This window comes from Hypomesus transpacificus, chromosome 17 (assembly GCF_021917145.1).
Source record: "Hypomesus transpacificus isolate Combined female chromosome 17, fHypTra1, whole genome shotgun sequence".
In the NCBI taxonomy this organism is placed as follows: Eukaryota; Metazoa; Chordata; class Actinopteri; order Osmeriformes; family Osmeridae; genus Hypomesus; species Hypomesus transpacificus.
This window is the reverse complement of record NC_061076.1, coordinates 6984371-7002386: the sequence shown is the minus strand read 5'-3', so window position 1 is coordinate 7002386 and position 18016 is coordinate 6984371. Positions and strand designations below refer to the sequence as shown.

Below are 18016 nucleotides of genomic sequence, written 5' to 3'. Positions count from 1 at the left end.
GCACAGACAGGGAAGCTTATGAAGGAAAACATAAATGGTATATTATCCAAGATAAGTGATTTCCTAAACAGACAGATGATACAGTGGGTGAAAAGATTTGTCCTAACAAAACAAATCTTTACCCGATGAGAAAAGAAGTGACCATAATACTGTTTCGGTTTGAACCATGGAGATCAATCATACATACGGTAAATAGTATGGGGGTTAATAATTCTCTAAGTGCCATCGCTTTAGTGTTTTCCTAACTCAATGTCCAAAACATCTTTTAGACATAAACTACCATCTGGTAATGCATGTAATATAGGAATAATATGAAATAATATTCAAGTAATATGTCAACAACATGTGTTAGAATTTGTATACACACAAAATAAGATGTAGAATATTTATTTAAATTGAGAAAATACAATGAATTAAAGCCTTTTTGGGCAATCCTTGCCAATAGAAGGAAAAGGAAAGAATGAGTAAACAGATGCTCACTTTGTACTGTTTGTATATTCAAACACATATTGCTGTTCATTCTACCAAAGTGAAACAAATTTCTAAAAACCTGAAGCTGCTGTATAAAAGAATTAATGGTTATTAATCATGATTTAGTAAAACATATTTTTCTGTATTAATTAGAATGATACCACAATAGTACAGCTTAAAATATGAAATAACAGATTCATTCTTGGTTTCATAATTTGGTTAAACCATGTCATTCATGCAGTGCAACCTTAGAAGCAAAGGCATCCAGTCCGTTGACAGATTTGAGACACATATAAAAAGACAAAGGTATGGTAATATTGATGACATACGTAAACCGGTTTGTTGAAGAGGAATTCTAAATACAGGTCTATCATGATATAATAAAAATACATTTGAAAAAGATACGTTTAAATAAATTGGTTGCTTGTGGATTCAAAAAGCACTTTTCAGTGCATGTTCACTTTGATAGTTTGCTTGACATAGCAGTCCATTACTACCAATGTCAAGTAGACTGCCTTTTTCGGTCTCTTGTTAACCTGAGACCCCACTCTCATCTCTCTGCCTCCATGGTAACACTGGCCTGTTGCCTGGTGGCTTGTTGAGTGACGGCTACAGGCCACCCAGGGGGAGGCACCTGAGAAGGCAGCTGAGCAGCAGTCCACATGCCCTGTTGACTCGGACCCCAGTTGACCTGAGGAGGGGGAGATGTTGCCATGGAGGCCAGGGGACTAGTGCTATTGAAGCTTTCTGAAGCCTTCAGATGAAAGAACATTGTAAGTGCATCTGGGAAGTTTGGGGGTGTTGATGGTGTGTTGGCTGGAGTGCACATCTGTGGAGTGCAGAGAAACATGGAAATGGTTAACTTCATATCAGCGTTCAGCTGAGACTACAGAGGATCCCCCAAAGGGGAGCACAGCCAAACACTGGGCTGGTTCAAAACCAACCAACGCTATCTCAGAAAGGATGCGCAAGAGTAAAAAAAAATCCTTTAAAGGCACCGGCAACTAATGTTACCAGTCATCTACCCAGCAAGAGCTTCCAATACTTCTCTTTAATGTAAGAACGGGTTATTCACCACAGATGATAGTTTACGCACTTTGAGCGTCATGTATTAGCTATGTGATGTGTAGTGTAACAGGGAGAAACAGCACAAGCTTGCATTCAGAGGGTAGTAGTTGAGAAGTCAATGTGCCAGTAACATTTTAAAGAGGGACATGCATCTGCAACTTAGTAAGAACCATGAAAAAAAGTTTGAAGGCCTTAGTGTATTTACCACAAACGGTTCCCCAAAATCCAAACTTTTGACAATCGTGGGGGGAGGAATAGTCTGATCGTGCTTCAGCAAGAATTTAAAGAGAGGTTTCACATTAGAAATATATCTGTGGGTATAAATAGCTCAGTCCAGATGCTGCTTTAGAGTTGACCTGCTTCATATGGATTGGGTAGCCTTTATGCATTATATAATTCTCATTAATGATGCACAATTAACCTAAAGCACAAACACTGCCAAGTTCAGCACAAGCTGTCTTTGTTTAAAATGGGTCAGTGGCCATTGTGGCAAATGGCTGACAGCTTTAACAATGACATATTTCATCTTACATGGACAATCACTTCTTGTATGTTTATACTTTATAAATACATACACTTTTACAAAAGTTTCTGATACGGAGCAATACATTAAGAGGGGTTCATTACAGACATGGACAGCTGAAGCATTTGTCTAAAGTCTAAAGCTGCAAATATGCTGCAGAAACAATACTGTTTAATATGGCGTACAAAATAATAGCTAATGTAAACAAGTTAACTGCGCATATAGGGAATCTGTTTTTAGCATAAATGGTATCAATGGTGTCTTGTTTTTGGTGTTCTGATGCAAGTGTAACCATTGTGTATTCCCACATTTGAACAAATGCTCTATTGTACATCAAACATCAGCCATTAATTGGCCAAATGGCACGTTCATGGCAAAGTTTCCTGTCTACCTGTTTTATCCAGAAAGAAATTAAGACATGCAAATACACTCACTGAAATAGGACAGCCAGTATTATCTATTGCAGTCTGTGATTTCTTTCTTTTGTAAAAAATAATAGCCTTGATGTTTTTGTCTAAGCTAAATATATCACGTTGCAGGTTGAGTTATGGCAATAACTGCATAGGACGACAACGTAGCCACTGTTATTATTTTTGTTCTGATCAGGGTGGTGTAAAAGAGGTTTGCACACTAACAGCACCTATAACGATGTATTTAGTACTACTTACCATTTGCTGATGGTGACCATATGGAATATTGGTTTCTTGAAAGAAGGCACTAAGTGCAGTCTTAAAGGTTGACAGCAAAATAAAGAGTTTCAGAGAAACAGCCATTTTACTTGGGTGAAATCAGCACACTGTTTACTATGTTAACAACAAAGCTCTTTGGGCTTCAATAATTTACTGCAAACAACAAAAATACTTGCCTATCCCACCGGACATATTCACATTTAGCAATAGGGACTGAAGAGCTCTAGTGACTGAATTACTGTAGTGAAATTTTCTGTAGCATTCTGTAGCGAAGGCTACTGTCCCAGACAGCCTATATATACTTAATATGTGTGATTAAATTGTTGTGATGTCGTTGTAGTATGTCGGGGACTAGCATGCCTACCTCAAAATGCCAATGTGCCGCTTGCAACAGTTGTTTTGCCTGGTCAGCTGCGCATCCTGCAGTCAGGACAAATTGATTTATCATAACTTGATGCTTTAGATCCTCCATTTTCAGCCGCAGCGAACAGCGAGTGTTTTCTAGGCTCAGTCCTTTAAATATTCATTTTCTTTTACAATTACATAGTTTGTCAGATGTACAAAAAGGCACACCTTTTTGGGTGTCTGCGCTGGATACAGTGCAAACTCCAGCGTTCTAGCACTCCTTGATTGGCAACTTACAATAGCAAATCGTAAACGTAAGATATTATGGGAGGGGGGATGGGGGTTCTATAGATGGTTCCACCCAATCACAATTAATATCAATAAACGTCACCTAGACAAGCAGGGGAACCATCTTCCTACTCATGTCTACGGTTTCAAAATAAAGTGTTCTAGAAAACGTGATTGTAAAGTGTTCCTTACGAGACATTTTCTTTCTATGTGCGACTATTTTGTTCAGCTATGTTAATACTATATAACAGTTAGTTAACTTTCGATCTGAATGGATTGGTATCTAATGCAAATTAAAGCATATTGTGTTTTGTTTTATTGTAAGGACATTTATTGTGAAATACATAATTTGTTGCAATGGTTTCTGCCTCAAAAGCTTCCTGGCTTAGTGTACATTATTTCCTGTTTTCCAGTAAGAGATTGTCCAAAATGTATGACTACACCATTTAATTGAACTTGACAGTAACTGTTTTTGTTTGACAGTTATTTATTTTTCGATAGCCTAGTTTTGCTGTCGCAAGTAGCTCCGTTGCCACTTGCTAGCAAACATTTGTTGTTGAAACTACTCCGGGTGGCTATCGAGCTAGCTAGTCGACGACAAGATGGGCTCCATACTTAGTCGAAGAATCGCTGGTGTTGAGGATATTGATATCCAGGCCAACTCGGCGTATAGATTCCCTCCTAAATCAGGTAAGTGGAAAATGTTTCCTGGCTTGGTGGTTTCGCAGCTATCTAAAAACTGCTACCTTACCATTAGCTGTAGTATCGACTGATGCAGCTATCTTAACACTAGCTAGCTAGACTAGCAATTGTACTAGTTGAGTGGCAAACCAAAAACAACAACAAAAGCTATCGGCCACAATGCAACCCATTACTGTAAATGATCTTTAATCTTTGTTATCCTCCTCCGATAGGAAACGATTATAGTCGTTACTTTTTGGAATTTAGAGAAAATACAATTATTGTCGTACTACATATACCTTCGTAACATTGCCTTTCAGGAAACTATTTTGCCAGCCATTTCTTCATGGGAGGGGAGAAATTTGACACTCCACATCCAGAAGGATACCTGTTTGGAGAGAATATGGATCTCAATTTCCTTGGAAACAGACCAGTACAAGTAAGGACACTCGTTCGCGATCTTTATCACGTTTTGTAAGCATGAATACAACAATTACATGCAGCATTCACTGAGGCAATCCAGCAGTAACTTTGATTGACCCCGTGTATACTGTGCAGCATGGTTGTAATCTCTGTCTTGTCTTAGTTTCCATATGTGACCCCAGCACCCCACGAACCTGTCAAGACCCTCCGTAGTCTGGTCAACATCAGGAAGGACTCGCTCCGCTTGGTCAGGTGAGAAGGGTTCATTTCATTCTATATCATAAAGCAATATGCCTACTTTAGCTTTCTCACGTTGTTTTAGTGTCAACTACTTTATGATTTCAATGGATCTGCTTGCCAAATAGGTACAAAGATGATTCTGACACTCCAACCGAAGAGGGTGGGAAGGCCAAGGTTCTGTATGGTGTGGAGTTCACCTTTGATGCTGATGCTCGTGTGGCTTTCACCCTGTACTGTCAAGCCTTTGAGGAATTCTCCAATGGGATGGCAGTGTAAGAGACACATTTCACACCTCAAGGTCGTTTCATTGAGTTAGCATTAGAATCATTGCTGCCAGATCATTTCACCTAATTGTACTTTTACAGTTTTTTACTCTTGTATTCTTGTTGCACCTCAATCCACCCTAGTATGTAACAGTATTTGTTTCCAATGAGTAATTAAAGTTCATGCAAAAAAACAACTCTTAATATGTTGTTATATAAATAATATCATAATAATATATGAGACTCTTTCTGATCTTGAGTGGTTTGACTCTGTCTGTCTGTAGTTATAACCCAAAAGGCCCAGGGACTGTCTCTGAAACTGTACACTATAAAAGAGGTGTAAGCCAGCAGTTCTCCATGCCATCTTTCAAAATTGATTTCTCAGAGTGGAAAGAGGAAGATGTAAGTGATTTCATATCATATCAATGCTGTTAAAACTAGACTTAACCATACAGATCCATTACATGTGGTCAATTCTGACTATTTTTTTTTATTTTTTTTTTTACATCCTCTATAGCTAAACTTTGACTTAGACAGAGGCGTGTTTCCTATGGTAATCCAAGCTGTGGTTGACGAAGGGGATGGTTGGTTGGCCCAATCTTATAACACTTGCTTCCCATGATTTAATACAATCAAACCACCACACTTAATTAGCAGGTGCCAGATTTGGCATTTTAAATTCAATGTGGGGTATCTTGCTATTCATAAACCTTTTTTTGTTTCTCCAGATTGCCTGGGACATGCTCATGTGCTGTTGGCAGCGTTTGAGAGAGTAAGTAAAAGTTACAATGCCCATGTTATCTTGGGTTATTCAGGATATTGACATAGGTAAAAAGAATTGTAAAAGTTGTAATGGTTTGATGATGAAATATTAAAAACTCGTCTTGTTCTTTTCCAGCATGTCGATGGCAGTTTCTCAGTCAAGCCTCTGAAGCAGAAGCAAATTGTAGGTTCAATATGATTTTGTCAATTGTTGTGCACAGGGTACATAACGTGTTCATGTTATTCAAATTGTAATATTAATCAGCATGTTCCATCATGTTAAAGGTGGACCGTGTCAGCTACCTGCTGCAGGAGATCTATGGGATTGAAAACAAAAACAATCAAGAGACAAAGGTTTGCTACCAAATCCTTACTTAGGAAAGGTTTCCCAACTCATTTGCCACAGGTTTGAAGTCTTCAGCATGAACAATCAAAGTGGCTCCCATCCTAGCAAAGCCTTGTAAAGACTTCCACAACAAAGTCTAGGTGCTTTTATCGGAAGAAAACCTGTATGAATTTAGTGCGGTACATATTTTTCACTTCACGTCTTTCTTCCCTGTAGCCATCTGAGGACGAGAACAGTGACAACAGCAACGAGTGTGTCGTTTGTCTGTCTGACCTCCGAGACACGCTCATCCTGCCGTGTCGACACCTTTGTCTCTGTAACTCCTGTGCTGACACTCTGCGTTACCAAGCCAACAACTGTCCAATCTGCAGACTGCGTAAGGCCCCAGGGGATTTCCAGTCCAGATGCTGGGCGTACAACCAAAGAGGAGTCTTGTCCCCCATGCCTCAGACCTATGGCAGTGCACTACTTAACGAATGCACTTCAAGCAGATCGGAGAGAAATAGTGTGCTTATGATGGTTCCTTCACTTGAACATGGTCATAGATCTCTGCCTGGTTTGTCTGCCCTCAGCCTTCCGAGCTCTGCTGCAGATCCGAGCCGTGAGGAAGAAGCCCGGTGCGCTGTCCCCCGTGTCCTTCAGCCCCGTGCTGGCCCAGAGCATGGACCATGATGAACACTCGGTACGTCCTTAACCGTCGCTTCGGACGTCCACGATCTCCTGGTCATGTCATCCCTTTGGAACTGAACAAGGTCGTTTTTCGCTGTAAAACGTGTGCGATGATGTTTGGTCTTTGTCACTGCAGAGCTCAGACTCCGTCCCTCCAGGTTTCGAGCCCATCTCCCTGCTGGAGGCGCTGAATGGCCTGAGCTCCGTGTCTCCCACCATCCCCTCAGTCCCCCTCTATGATGACATCAACTTCTCAGGGGTGATGGGAGGGGACGGCAGGCAGCCGGGCTCCCCTGAGCACTCCGGGGATGGAGGCCTGCAGAAGGGCAAAGTCAGCAAGTCACCTGACAGGTAATCCTGGGCGAGCATGTAGCCATGGCGACTCCTCCTGTGACTCAAGGTGATTTTGACTCCGCCCCCCCCCGCCCCCCCCCCCCCCCCGCAGATTCAATACTTTTAAGTGTCAGCAAAATTGAGTACACGTAAAAGGTTGAATTCAAGGTTGATGTTTGTTTAGGTTTTGTCATGTCGCTGTGCAGTGTATTCCCCCCTTTTGTTGTAACTTCCTGGGATTGCATCAGTCAAGGAAACTGAGGCTACTAGATTATCAGTGTAAGGAGAGGGTTGGATTCTCAATTTGACATTGCTTCACCTTCAGTGATTTGTTATCACTTTGTATAATGGCTGGCAGGACTCCTCATCTTGGAGAATCTGTGAGCTGCTACATCTGCAGGCCCACCCCCCATGTGTGTATATCACCCTGCTTGTGAGTGATGAGTCAGCCCGTCCTTGGCAATCCGTCTACTTCACTTTGCAAAGCCTGCAGGAGAGACACTCTCCCAGGTCCAACGAGTGAACACCTTCCCCATCCCAAGTTCCGCAGGGAAAGAGAGCACTTTCAGTCCCGGGCTTTGTGCCCAACCTATATGCTTCTGACCCCCACGCCTCGTGCGTTTTGTTCACCCAGCAGCACCCTGAGGTCTCCGTCCTCGCCCATCCAGGAGGAGGACGAGGAGAAGCTGTCGGAGATGTCCGACGGCCAGCCTCACGCCCTGCGCTCCGGCAGCCCCGCTCCCACGGAGGTGAGTCGGCTCTGCGGCCCCTCTGGGGCCGAGCTCCCGTCCGCTGTCCCCCGCCGTCGCCACAGGTCTCACATTGCGCTCTCTCTCCCTCTCCCGCCCCAGGCCACAGCAGCTGAGGACGTAGCAGACTCCCTCTCCCCAGATGACGGTGAGTTCCGGGCTCCGCGTCGACGCACATATGCTACGACTACCAGGCCACGAGTTAGCGTTCACTCCTCACGGTTAGGATTCTCTGGATTAGATAGTGTTGTAAACATACTCTGTCTAATTCTATCGCCCCTCTCCCCGCATCCTCCTGGTTTGTGCAGAGGACAGGCTGCACTCTGGAGGAGAGATCCTGCAGGACAGCATCAGTGAGCACAGCAGCCTGACCAAAACAGAGAGTGACCCCCCAGGTGACCTCTCTCTGCCAGGTAAGAGACATCGCTCAAGGACAGTGTGTGTGTGTGTGTTGTGTGTGTTAGTCTGAACCTATGCATAATTCCCGAATGCGAAATAAACAATGCACAAATGACTTGTCAGTGATTCATCATTTGCGGCAAACAAATTCTTCAGGCTTTACTCTGGTATTCTCACAGGTTTTAACGCTCCCTAGCTTCGCATCTAACCTGTGTGCTGTTGTTCTTCCTTGTTTCCTCACTCCATTCCCTACCATCCTGTCCCCTCCTCTGCCCTTGCTTCGGCCAGCTCTAGGTCCTGATTCCTGCTCTATTGGTATGGAGGAATAACTGTGGTATGTAGGCTGCCCTGTCTGGCCTGCTTCTCTATGTTCTACTACCTAAAACCCATTCCTCAGTAACATACTCGACCCGTCTATCGAAACGACTGTCGGTTTCTATGTTCATATAGTCATTAGGTCTGGATGTTTGGTAAGCTGTCATGCAAAATACAGAAACGCGCAATTCATCTTTTTTTGAAAAAGCGCCAATCCCCCTGATACGTGCGCACCGCCCCAGGGCCGATCGGTCCGTGGAGTCCTCTTAAACCCCCCCCCCCCCCCCCGTGTTTCCACAGGGTCTTCCGAGTCCACAGACAGTCTGAAGAGTCAAAGCACCAACTGCTCCAGTCAGCCTCTCCTGTGTCCCCCCAGCAGTCTCCACATGGAGGATGAGCAGCTCGACCCCTAAGTCATTCCGCCCCCCCCCCCCCCCCCGCCCCTCCTCCCCGTTGAGCCCCTCTACTCAGCCCAGGATCATGTCCTCTCACACTCAAGCATTGCCCTCCTCCCTTGGTCTGCTATGCTATCGGCTAGCACCGTCTGGGTCTTTCACCCCATCGCGATCTCTGTCACAGTCACTGCATTTGGGATAGGAAAGCCAGGTTTTTACTGTGTCCCACTGTACTTTGTGATTTGGGGAAACCCAAATTGGCCTTGGTGGATGTGTGTGAAATGTTTTTTTTTTGTGTTTCTGGCACGAGTTGGGGCTGGCTTTTTTGTGGGAAGTTGCGGTTGGGTTTCAGAGACTATCACTACCCTGATATGGTGGTGCTTCAAGCACACTTACTTTCAATACTTTAACCTGGCTTCATTGTATTCTTATTGCTTGACACTAATATTATAAGAGTTAATGGATAGCATTCCGACTTAACTATATTAATCGATGAAAATGAGCGAGTCCTTGTTAAAATGTAATTGTTTTTAGGCAGTTTAATAGTAAGGAATCGTACCTGGTGTTAACCCTGGTTAACGTCAGACCTTTTCAAAACAGATGACACTATTTGAAGTGATTTCATGCTGTCTTTTTTTAAACACTTTGTCTGTGATCCATTTCATCTGATCATTTTGAACTTTACAATTCCTCGAGAAGTCAATGGGATCAATTTAAGTTGCCTCTAATCTCAAACATCTACACGTATGCTTTTTATACTGAATAGTGTGATATCTATGTATTATACCTGTACTAGAATCCTGTGTAGTCAAACCTGTATATTTGTGTACAATGCAGTAGAAACTCAAGTTATAGATCAAAGGCACAGACACATGTACATCACCATTGACTGATTGATTGAATACTACTGGGCCCATGGAGTATTGACATCCCTACAGCTGAACACAAAGATATTCCCTGCAACAAGTGATTATGCTATGCTAACTTTATTGCCCAGTGTGTTTGTCTTAGATGTGGACGATCTCTGTGCAGTCTTTCAGTGGCTTCAAGTCAATGCCAGCATCTGCTTAATGATGTGCAGTAGCTACAGGATGGGTTAACAGTTGCCTGGCTAAATCTATGCTTGCTAGGAGTTTTTAACTCTTGCACTGTTAGACTTTGGTCCTGTCAGTATCATCCTGTATGCATAGATCCATGTGCCTTGAATAGCTAACTGATTTGGCTGTGTTGCACTGGGCTGTTATTGTGATAACTAGTAGAGGATACACTGCAATGACACCTGTTTTTTTTTTACATTGGCTGAAAAAGTAAATGTAGGATTTTAATCTGTGTAGTTCTTGCCAGAGCTTTATTGGTTCCCTACTATTTTGGATACATGTACCAATAATATGTCAAAACTGAACGGTCTTATGTTGTCAGTGAATATTGTTGAAATTATTTTGGGGTTATGTATATTGTCCAATGCAACATGAAGTAAAACTGTATATTAATAATCAAGACAGCTTTTGCATGTGTTCCTGAATGGAGTGGCGTCTGCATTGGATAGCCTACTGTTAATTTGTCTCTTGCTCTACTCTGACTATGTGCCATTTCAACTTTGATACAGTGTGCCTTGTCCCTGTTCTAACCATTATTGACCTGGTATCCAGGATAACACCAGACTGGGTGATTCATGGCTCTCAGTAAATTCAATCTTTGTCTGTCCCTGTGTGTATATCTGCATGTGTTAAACAATAAAACAAATTAATGTTCACAAAATTGGCATTTCAATGTGCACTTGTTCTTGCCGGATCAAGTGAGCATCTGACGAGACAGTTTGTTATTCGTTTATTCTGATACATGTTTTGCTTGTGCTCCTTGTGCTAAGAGACACTTACCAGTAGGTGATGCTAAAAAGCTGTACTTGCCGTTCAGTCGGGCAATTCAAGAGTGTCAGGAGAGAGGGGCCGAATGGGTTGAGAATTTCATAACCAATCAGCGTGCAGCACATTTGTTCAGACTCAACTGCTGCCTTTCATGTACATCATCCATCAAGTAAAGTCATAGTGGAATTAGCAGAAAACGGCAAGTTTTGAATGCGGATCGCCTCTGTATCAAACCCTGTCCCGGAGCGACACATCGGCTTTTCTTTGACCAAGATAAAGAACAAATGTAATGTAGCCTACGCCTTTTATATTACATTATAAAGTGCAGTTACAAGAAATGTTGAACAACTTAGAAATCTAATGTCAACAAATTCATTTTGACTGTGTTAAAATGACAGTTCTACGACTTCAGACCAATTTTCTCAAAAGCGATGAGAAATGGACGAAGCTCTACCCGACGACAAAGATTACACGTATGGCTCAGCGCATCTTGATGTCAGCCTAACCAGCCTTCATTGGCTTCCAGATTATTCCATACACAATGCAGGCTTAGAAGGCCTCCCAGGCTCCAGATGCTACCAGCAGTGCCACTAACACCTCTGGGCTACAGAGTCTCCCTCCAGCCAGCTTGCTGGAGATACTGCTGCCACATTCATGCCAAGAAGCTTTAGCAGACTCATTACTTGTAGTGCCTCAGCTAACAGGAAGGACAGCAGTGACCTGCCTCAGCAGAAAGGGACTAAACCTACAGCACATGTAGACTACACTGCCAACCCTCAGGTGAAGCCCCCCTATTCAGACGCCACGTTGATTTGCATGGCCATGCAGGCCAGCAAGAAAAACAAGATCACTCTCGGCTATTTATAACTGGATCACAGAAACGTTTGTTTACTACAGACATGCTGAGGCCAGCTGGCAGGTAAGTAGTGCACTGTAATTAGATTGTTCATTAGAGCTCAGAGTTTACCTGACACAGGATGAGAGAGCAGTAGGGGATGTTGCATGAGACCAATTTAGAAACTCATTATTCTCTCTGCAAGTGCACTCACATATTAAAATATTCTGCAACTTGTCATGTCTCTTCATAGAATTCTGTCCGCCACAACCTGTCACTCAACTGGTGTTTTAACAAACATGTCAGAAGGTGCCCGGGTAGAAGGATGAGCCAGGAAAAGGGGGATACTGGCAAATTGATCCCGAGTATGCTGACATGTTTGTTAAGGGAGTGTTCAAGCGCAGACGTACAAAACAGCATCTCGTTTCAGCACACAGAGACAAAGTAAAGCTCTTGCCACTTCCGGATCCCAACATAACCCAGATCCCCAAGCGTACTTGTCTAGTCGTCAGGCCTCCTACAGAATGACCCACCGAGGAAACAAACCGAAGCAGCTGAAAGTCAGATGTGAAACGACGTGGTCACAATCGCCTGTGTTGACAGCCGATCCCGGGGAACCTGAGGCACTGAGGGGAGAGTTAAACCGGGCCTTGGTGTTTGACGATGTGCTGAGTGGCAGTAACTTTAAGGGTCTGGACTTCAACCAAGCTCTGAACTCCCTGGGCTGTGACATGGAGCTGTCTCTGCTGGGATGCTACCTGACAGGAATGGGGCAAGTGTCAGGGCACAGCAGGCTTTAAGGTACATGGAGGTGAGTGACACTGGCTGCAGCGTAGAGAGGATGTTATGTCCTCCGGCGCTCCCACTGGGCCACCCTGAGCACTGTGGGGAGTTTCCTCTGGGGAGGTTCTCAGACCGGCAGAGGCCCCCTTGGAGGAGCTGAAGGAAGGAGGTCCAGGCAGTCCCTACCACTCCGGACGACTGCCTCAGCTTCTGTGAAGGCTATTTCCACGAGATGCAGCTGTAGGAGAGAACAGCCACTTAGATAGGACAGCCTCCCATGTAACAGACTCACGATTTAGCAAGCACTTTAAGTGGAGGTTATCATGTCCGATTTTTGCAACGTTAGCATCATTAATCACTCAGAGAATGCATTTTAGTCTAATTTTAAGGTACAAAGAAATACAGTCCTAGCCTAGGTTGCCTATGCAGAGAAACACCCCTGTACAGATGCTATTATGAACTGTTAGAAGCAGGCCCACATTCAAATGTTTCTTATTTTGCAAATGACAAAGAATTTCAAGAATATCAAACTTCATATTTATTTGTTGTTGTGAATAGAAAATGTATTGACTGAGTTGGTTTGTGTTAGAAAGCCACCGCCATAGAGGTGTTGAGGTGACATAGTGTTTTACATTTAAAGGCAGGAAAGTGTCGGACAATATGCATTCAGACCATTGTATGTACTGTATATTTACTCAATAAATACAATGAATTGCAAAGTACCTCAACTGTGTTTATTTGACAAAAATGTACTTCTGATCAGGAGACACAGGCTCAGTTTCCTAACCATGGATTAAGCCTAGTCATAGACTAAAAACGTTTACCAATGGAGATCTTTATAACAATTTTCTCGTACTTTAGGACTATGTTTAGTCCTAAAGGCTCTCATTAATAGTCCCCAAGGTGCAGGCATTGAGAGGGGTGGTGATAATTCTTCTTTTTTTTTTACTCGGCAGTATTCTACTCATAAAACCGTTCTGAAAGGTTGAAGTGATTTTTTAAAACAGAATTGATTCAGACCTGATTTATCTCCAGATAATGCGTTGCTAAATGAATTTAATACTATGGTTAACAAAGCTTACAATGTTCTTCCTAATGACAAAACATGGCTTTCACAGGGGACCTTTAACCCTAAACAAACGTAACTAACTACAGTTATGTATCTACTGGCAGAGGGTCTTATGTGTGTCTGTAATGACGAGCACTTATCCTGTCTGCTAGGGTCAGGACCTTTCCACTCTCATACCCCCCCCCCCTTGCTTTATACTTATGTCACTGACCAATTAGGCCCACCCCACAGGATCCACTGTTAGTCAGTTGCTACAAAACACCAGGAGACGACTACCAAATACTGGGGAGGCCCTTAAGATGAAGTCAGATTCTTTCTTACTTTGAACTGTTAGTGAGCCATGATTGGTACCTTTACATTGTGCTTTATCAGCTTCAAACAAACGCTGTACTGGGTTGTTGCTGTCTTCTAGCTTCAGTGACCCAATAATTTCAGCAGGGGGTGCCATTCCATTACCTGGTTCCAAAGGCACGGTCAAGTTCATAATATAGCTGGTATAGTGTCACTGTCTTACAGGGTTATATTAAAGAAGAAAGAGAATAAACTGTACTGCTGCTATTACTAGTAGTATTCATATGTGGAATTAGAATAATGCAGGCTTTTTAGAATATTATGTCTGAATTACAAATGAATATCAGTATATTAGCGTAAGGCATATGACATTTCACAGGAAATTTCCCTCATAAAATGCATTCTTATAACAAGCTACATCAGGTGATATTTTCTGTTGAACCTTTTTGCCTCAGAGCATGACTAAATGTTGAATCAAGTCAAGCATGCAGCACAAAGCAAGTTGCACTCTGAATATGTGGATGCTTCACCATCCATTCACTTGCACATATTTTACTTGTATCTCTATTCTTACTAACTTACTTGAGTACACCTCTATGGGCATCTGTGAAGCCCTCTGTGACATTGCTTGTAAAAAGGGCTGACCAAATCAAATCAAATTTGATTTGATAAAGCATGTCACATCCACAGTCATCCTGCCTCAACCTACCTCAACCCCCTACCTCGAATGTGCTCAGTTGGGGAATCATCAGCAATATAGACAATAAGATAAGTTAATGTAGTTTGCTCAGTTCTCATAACAATCCAACTCTCTGTAACCAGAAACCAGCAATGGGTGTGTGTGTGTGTATGTGTGTGTGTATTTCTGAGGTTGTTCAGTTAGTTTGGTGGATGGCACATGGACCCAGACCGTTTAATCTTCTGGCTGCTCTGCTGCCACAAAAACATACTGTGGAGTCACAGTTTCACAATACAAAGCCTCTTAACAGGACACGGGCAGAAGGAAGGCTGTGGGAGTTAATAAAATACATTTTCAACACACTACCTAGCACTGTTGATGTTTGATAAAGCAAAAAGGACATAGGACAAGACGGCACATGATGTTTCTCTCTCTTTGCTTCTGCTGTAATACAATAAACACATTTTGCTCAGAGTGCACCTGAGCTAATCAGCTGTAAACAAGTAAACACCTTCCTGTCTCTCCTGGGTGTTAAAAGCCAGATGGAGCCATTACTGTAAGGTGACAGGTTCTTGCGGAGGTCAAGCCATCACTGAAAACCAATACCCCAGCTTTATCATACAATGGGTACTGTCACAAATTAAGCTTTGTTTTCCTTCTCTGATTGGCCAGTTCTTTAGATAATGCAGCAATCTGCTGGAATTGGAGGAATCACCACCCATTACTTGATTGTGAGCCAAAAAATGAAGAAGTTGTAGTCTTAAAAAACCTAAAGACAAATGCTTGGTTATGACCATTGTCAGTGCCGTTGAGGCTAGTATTATAAATCAAATCATTCACACAGTGTAACTGTTTAATCCCTCTTTACTTGAACTATGGATAGGTGAGCATAAAACAGGTTTAGAAGAAGCCATGGCAAGGTGGTCTTCTCATTAAATTAGCAGTTGAGCTAAACCTCTTTGAGCCATTAAGTCAGTCTGACAGCAATCCACACAAATCTCCCTCTCAGTGGGTTTGGTTCCTTCAAAGCCCACGTGCCCTTGGTGTTCCACAACAGAAGCATGTCACGTCAGCCCCCCAAAAGCACTTCCTTGGGCACGCACATGTCGGGTTGGGTGAGCAGATTGAAGTTGGGCTAATCACGGGATGGATGAGGTCATGCATTCATGTGAGCATGCAGGCAGCCAAGCCTCCAGACTTTACAATCATCCAGTCATCCATTCACCGCACGAGACAAGATTTCTTGATTTTGTTCAGATATAAAACTAATTTCAACAGAAAGAGGGAAATGTGAGGATTCCTTCCTTCCTCTAAGTGCATGTCATCACTTACCTAAACATAACATACAGAGGTTGCAAGCTTGTCAAATATATGAGTAATTGTATTTCTCAGTGTTCCAATGCCCAATAATGACCAATGACATTCAGCAGACAGTGCTTACCTACGCTCATAAGCTCCAGACACAGTCGTGTGACTGGGGGGGTCAAAAAAGAAAGAGGAGGGGTTCGAAATCCAGAAATAGACAAAGAGAGAGGGAGAGACAGAGAGAGAGAGAGAGAGAGAGAGAGAGAGAGAGAGAGAGAGAGAGACAGAGAGAGGAGGGGCGTGAGACAGATCAGGAGCAGAGGAGGAGGTGAGACAAGAGGGCCGGGGCTTATCTACAACACAGAAGAGGAGCCTTCTAGTGAGCGGAGAAGTCAGAGAGAGGTCTACCTTCAGCAGGGCTGGTTCCTTTTGATCACAGGCTATCGCTACCGTCATCTTGCAAAGAAGCTGGCCTCGGTCACTCAAGATCCAACAGGACAAAGCAGTGCGTAAATCAGTGGAAAGTCAGAGGGCAAAGATCTAGGGTCAGTTTTTGCTATCTCCACTGTTCGAGGTAGCCGCAATGACGCAGCAGGTCAGTAGCTCGCCATCCCTAAAGCCCTTCTTTCTGAGGACCCCTGTCCGGGTGGTCAACCCCCGGCATCAACGACGACACACACTTCCTGCCAGTGAGTTCAGGAACCTGACCCCAGAGGATGCCATCAGCGTGTTTGAGATTGAGAGAGAAGGTAAGAGGGAGTCTACAGGTTTTCCACTGATTGTGAAACTGCTTGGGGTAGGCAGTATAAAAGTGTGTCAAGTTTTAAAAGGGTTTAAAAGATGAAACATGAATTAAAATTATTTTCTGAATAAAACTCAAGGAAAGCTTTATGCTTCCATAAATGTTCAAAAGAGAACAAGTGAGCAAATCAGTTTCTGTGCGCCAGATATAGTAGCTCTCAGTCTTTTGCCAGATGTGAACAGCAAAAATATGACACTTTTTTTTTGTTGCCATCTGTTACCTTGCCTGTAATCTGCTTACATGATCTTCAGGATGCATCTTCTGCAGCGCTGTCCATCTTCAGGTCCTAATCTGTCTTTTTGAACCCTAGCGTTTGTCTCTGTGTCGGGTGAGTGTCCACTCACTCTTGACGAGGTGCTGAACTTCCTCAGCCAGTGTCCGGAGCTGTCCCTGGGCTGGTTCGAGGAGGGCCAGCTGGTGGCTTTCATCATTGGCTCGGGATGGGACAAAGAGAGACTGGCACAGGTGAGCTCCCCACTATACCATTCATTCAGTTCTGTGGCACAGTACCTGAGAGAAAACAAACGGGCCCTAACCCTACCCTGTGCTTGCTCTCCACAGGAGGCCATGACCCAGCACGTACCAGAGCCCCATACGGTTCACCTCCACGTGCTGTCAGTACACCGTCACTGTCGACAGCAGGGCAAGGGCTCCATCCTGCTGTGGCGCTACCTGCAGTACCTGCGTTGCGTGCCGGGTCTGCGCCGAGCGCTGCTCGTTTGCGAGGAGTTCCTCGTGCCCTTCTACGGCAAGGCTGGCTTCAAGGAGAAGGGCCCCTCGGCCATCTCCGTGGGCAACCTCTGTTTCCGGGAGATGGAGTATCTGCTGGGGGGGGTGGCCTTCGCGCGGCGAAACAGCGGCTGCTAATCCCTCCCCACCCTCGGCCAACCTCCACACTCCTACCACCCCTGGCACTGGAACCAATACAACCAAGAAACATAGACTGTGGGGAGCATTGATGATCTACCTGACCTGACCAGAGCAGACAGACAGGCAAGATTCAGGCAGGTAGGCAGATAGACAGATACACCCGTAGGGTCTGTGTGCTCCAGTTGCTCCAGTACGGTAAGCCTCACCAGTCTGGGCAGCAGAGGCCTCTGACCCCTAACGTCAGAAGCTCACCGCATTCCTGACCCATGCAGCAATGAGCAAAGTGTATCATATGTGTGTTTGCATAAAAGAGCAGAAAATGACTACCCCTTTACACAAGCAGACAGATCTTGAGATAGGTTGTCTATAAAAGTTGGTTTGTTCCTGTTTCAGCCATTTGTCATTTTCACTCTATATACCAACTGTTCCCTCTGTAATAATAACATCTGTGTTGGAGTAGAATTTGCAATTTAGAAACTCACTGTGACTGCTTTAAATCTAATGCAAATACTACTCTATTTTTGTAAACAATTGAATCATCTGATGAGATGGCTTCTT

The 18016-nt window shown here is 43.7% G+C and overlaps 3 protein-coding genes and 1 pseudogene across 6 annotated transcripts; 3 read left to right on the top strand and 1 right to left on the bottom strand.

The window, feature by feature from the left end:
* Positions 1 to 371: 371 nt before the first annotated feature.
* On the bottom strand, positions 372 to 3431 carry ubald1b (UBA-like domain containing 1b). The gene is made up of 3 exons (XM_047039175.1): positions 3116 to 3431; positions 2731 to 2790; positions 372 to 1300 (listed from the first exon to the last, which is right to left on the bottom strand). Exons 1-3 carry the CDS (start codon positions 3221 to 3223, stop codon positions 1022 to 1024), a joined length of 447 nt encoding a protein of 148 aa, XP_046895131.1. The 5' UTR covers positions 3224 to 3431; the 3' UTR covers positions 372 to 1021.
* A 300-nt stretch (positions 3432 to 3731) lies between these two features.
* On the top strand, positions 3732 to 10712 carry mgrn1b (mahogunin, ring finger 1b). Of its 4 annotated transcripts, none has more exons than XM_047038680.1 (17): positions 3732 to 4074; positions 4386 to 4504; positions 4652 to 4740; positions 4854 to 5000; positions 5276 to 5393; positions 5509 to 5575; positions 5720 to 5763; positions 5890 to 5937; positions 6039 to 6107; positions 6316 to 6475; positions 6672 to 6781; positions 6905 to 7119; positions 7736 to 7850; positions 7953 to 7998; positions 8159 to 8263; positions 8538 to 8583; positions 8865 to 8993. In XM_047038680.1, exons 1-16 carry the CDS (start codon positions 3987 to 3989, stop codon positions 8576 to 8578), a joined length of 1581 nt encoding a protein of 526 aa, XP_046894636.1. In that variant the 5' UTR covers positions 3732 to 3986; the 3' UTR covers positions 8579 to 8583; positions 8865 to 8993. The 4 variants fall into 4 exon arrangements, with proteins under 4 accessions (XP_046894636.1, XP_046894637.1, XP_046894635.1 ...); XM_047038681.1 differs by having other exon boundaries at positions 3733 to 4074; positions 7739 to 7850; XM_047038679.1 differs by lacking the exon at positions 8538 to 8583 and having other exon boundaries at positions 3733 to 4074; positions 7739 to 7850; positions 8865 to 10712.
* A 550-nt stretch (positions 10713 to 11262) lies between these two features.
* Positions 11263 to 12720, top strand: LOC124479452 (annotated as a pseudogene).
* A 3646-nt stretch (positions 12721 to 16366) lies between these two features.
* aanat2 (arylalkylamine N-acetyltransferase 2) lies at positions 16367 to 17455 on the top strand. The gene is made up of 3 exons (XM_047038694.1): positions 16367 to 16535; positions 16899 to 17053; positions 17150 to 17455. Exons 1-3 carry the CDS (start codon positions 16370 to 16372, stop codon positions 17453 to 17455), a joined length of 627 nt encoding a protein of 208 aa, XP_046894650.1. The 5' UTR covers positions 16367 to 16369.
* Positions 17456 to 18016: the final 561 nt, after the last annotated feature.

Excerpts from the sequence above, each read along its gene's own strand:
- mgrn1b (XM_047038678.1), top strand. The coding sequence starts at position 3,987 with ATGGGCTCCATACTTAGTCGAAGAATCGCTGGTGTTGAGGATATTGAT. Across the intron at positions 4,505-4,651 it reads TTGGAAACAGACCAGTACAA|TTTCCATATGTGACCCCAGC; the intron begins GTAAGGACACTC and ends GTCTTGTCTTAG. Across the intron at positions 4,741-4,853 it reads GACTCGCTCCGCTTGGTCAG|GTACAAAGATGATTCTGACA; the intron begins GTGAGAAGGGTT and ends CTTGCCAAATAG.
- ubald1b (XM_047039175.1), bottom strand. The coding sequence starts at position 3,223 with ATGGAGGATCTAAAGCATCAAGTTATGATAAATCAATTTGTCCTGACT. Across the intron at positions 2,791-3,115 it reads CGGCACATTGGCATTTTGAG|ACTGCACTTAGTGCCTTCTT; the intron begins GTAGGCATGCTA and ends TCAACCTTTAAG. Across the intron at positions 1,301-2,730 it reads ATGGTCACCATCAGCAAATG|ATGTGCACTCCAGCCAACAC; the intron begins GTAAGTAGTACT and ends TGCACTCCACAG.
- aanat2 (XM_047038694.1), top strand. The coding sequence starts at position 16,370 with ATGACGCAGCAGGTCAGTAGCTCGCCATCCCTAAAGCCCTTCTTTCTG. Across the intron at positions 16,536-16,898 it reads GTTTGAGATTGAGAGAGAAG|CGTTTGTCTCTGTGTCGGGT; the intron begins GTAAGAGGGAGT and ends TTTGAACCCTAG. Across the intron at positions 17,054-17,149 it reads ACAAAGAGAGACTGGCACAG|GAGGCCATGACCCAGCACGT; the intron begins GTGAGCTCCCCA and ends TGCTCTCCACAG.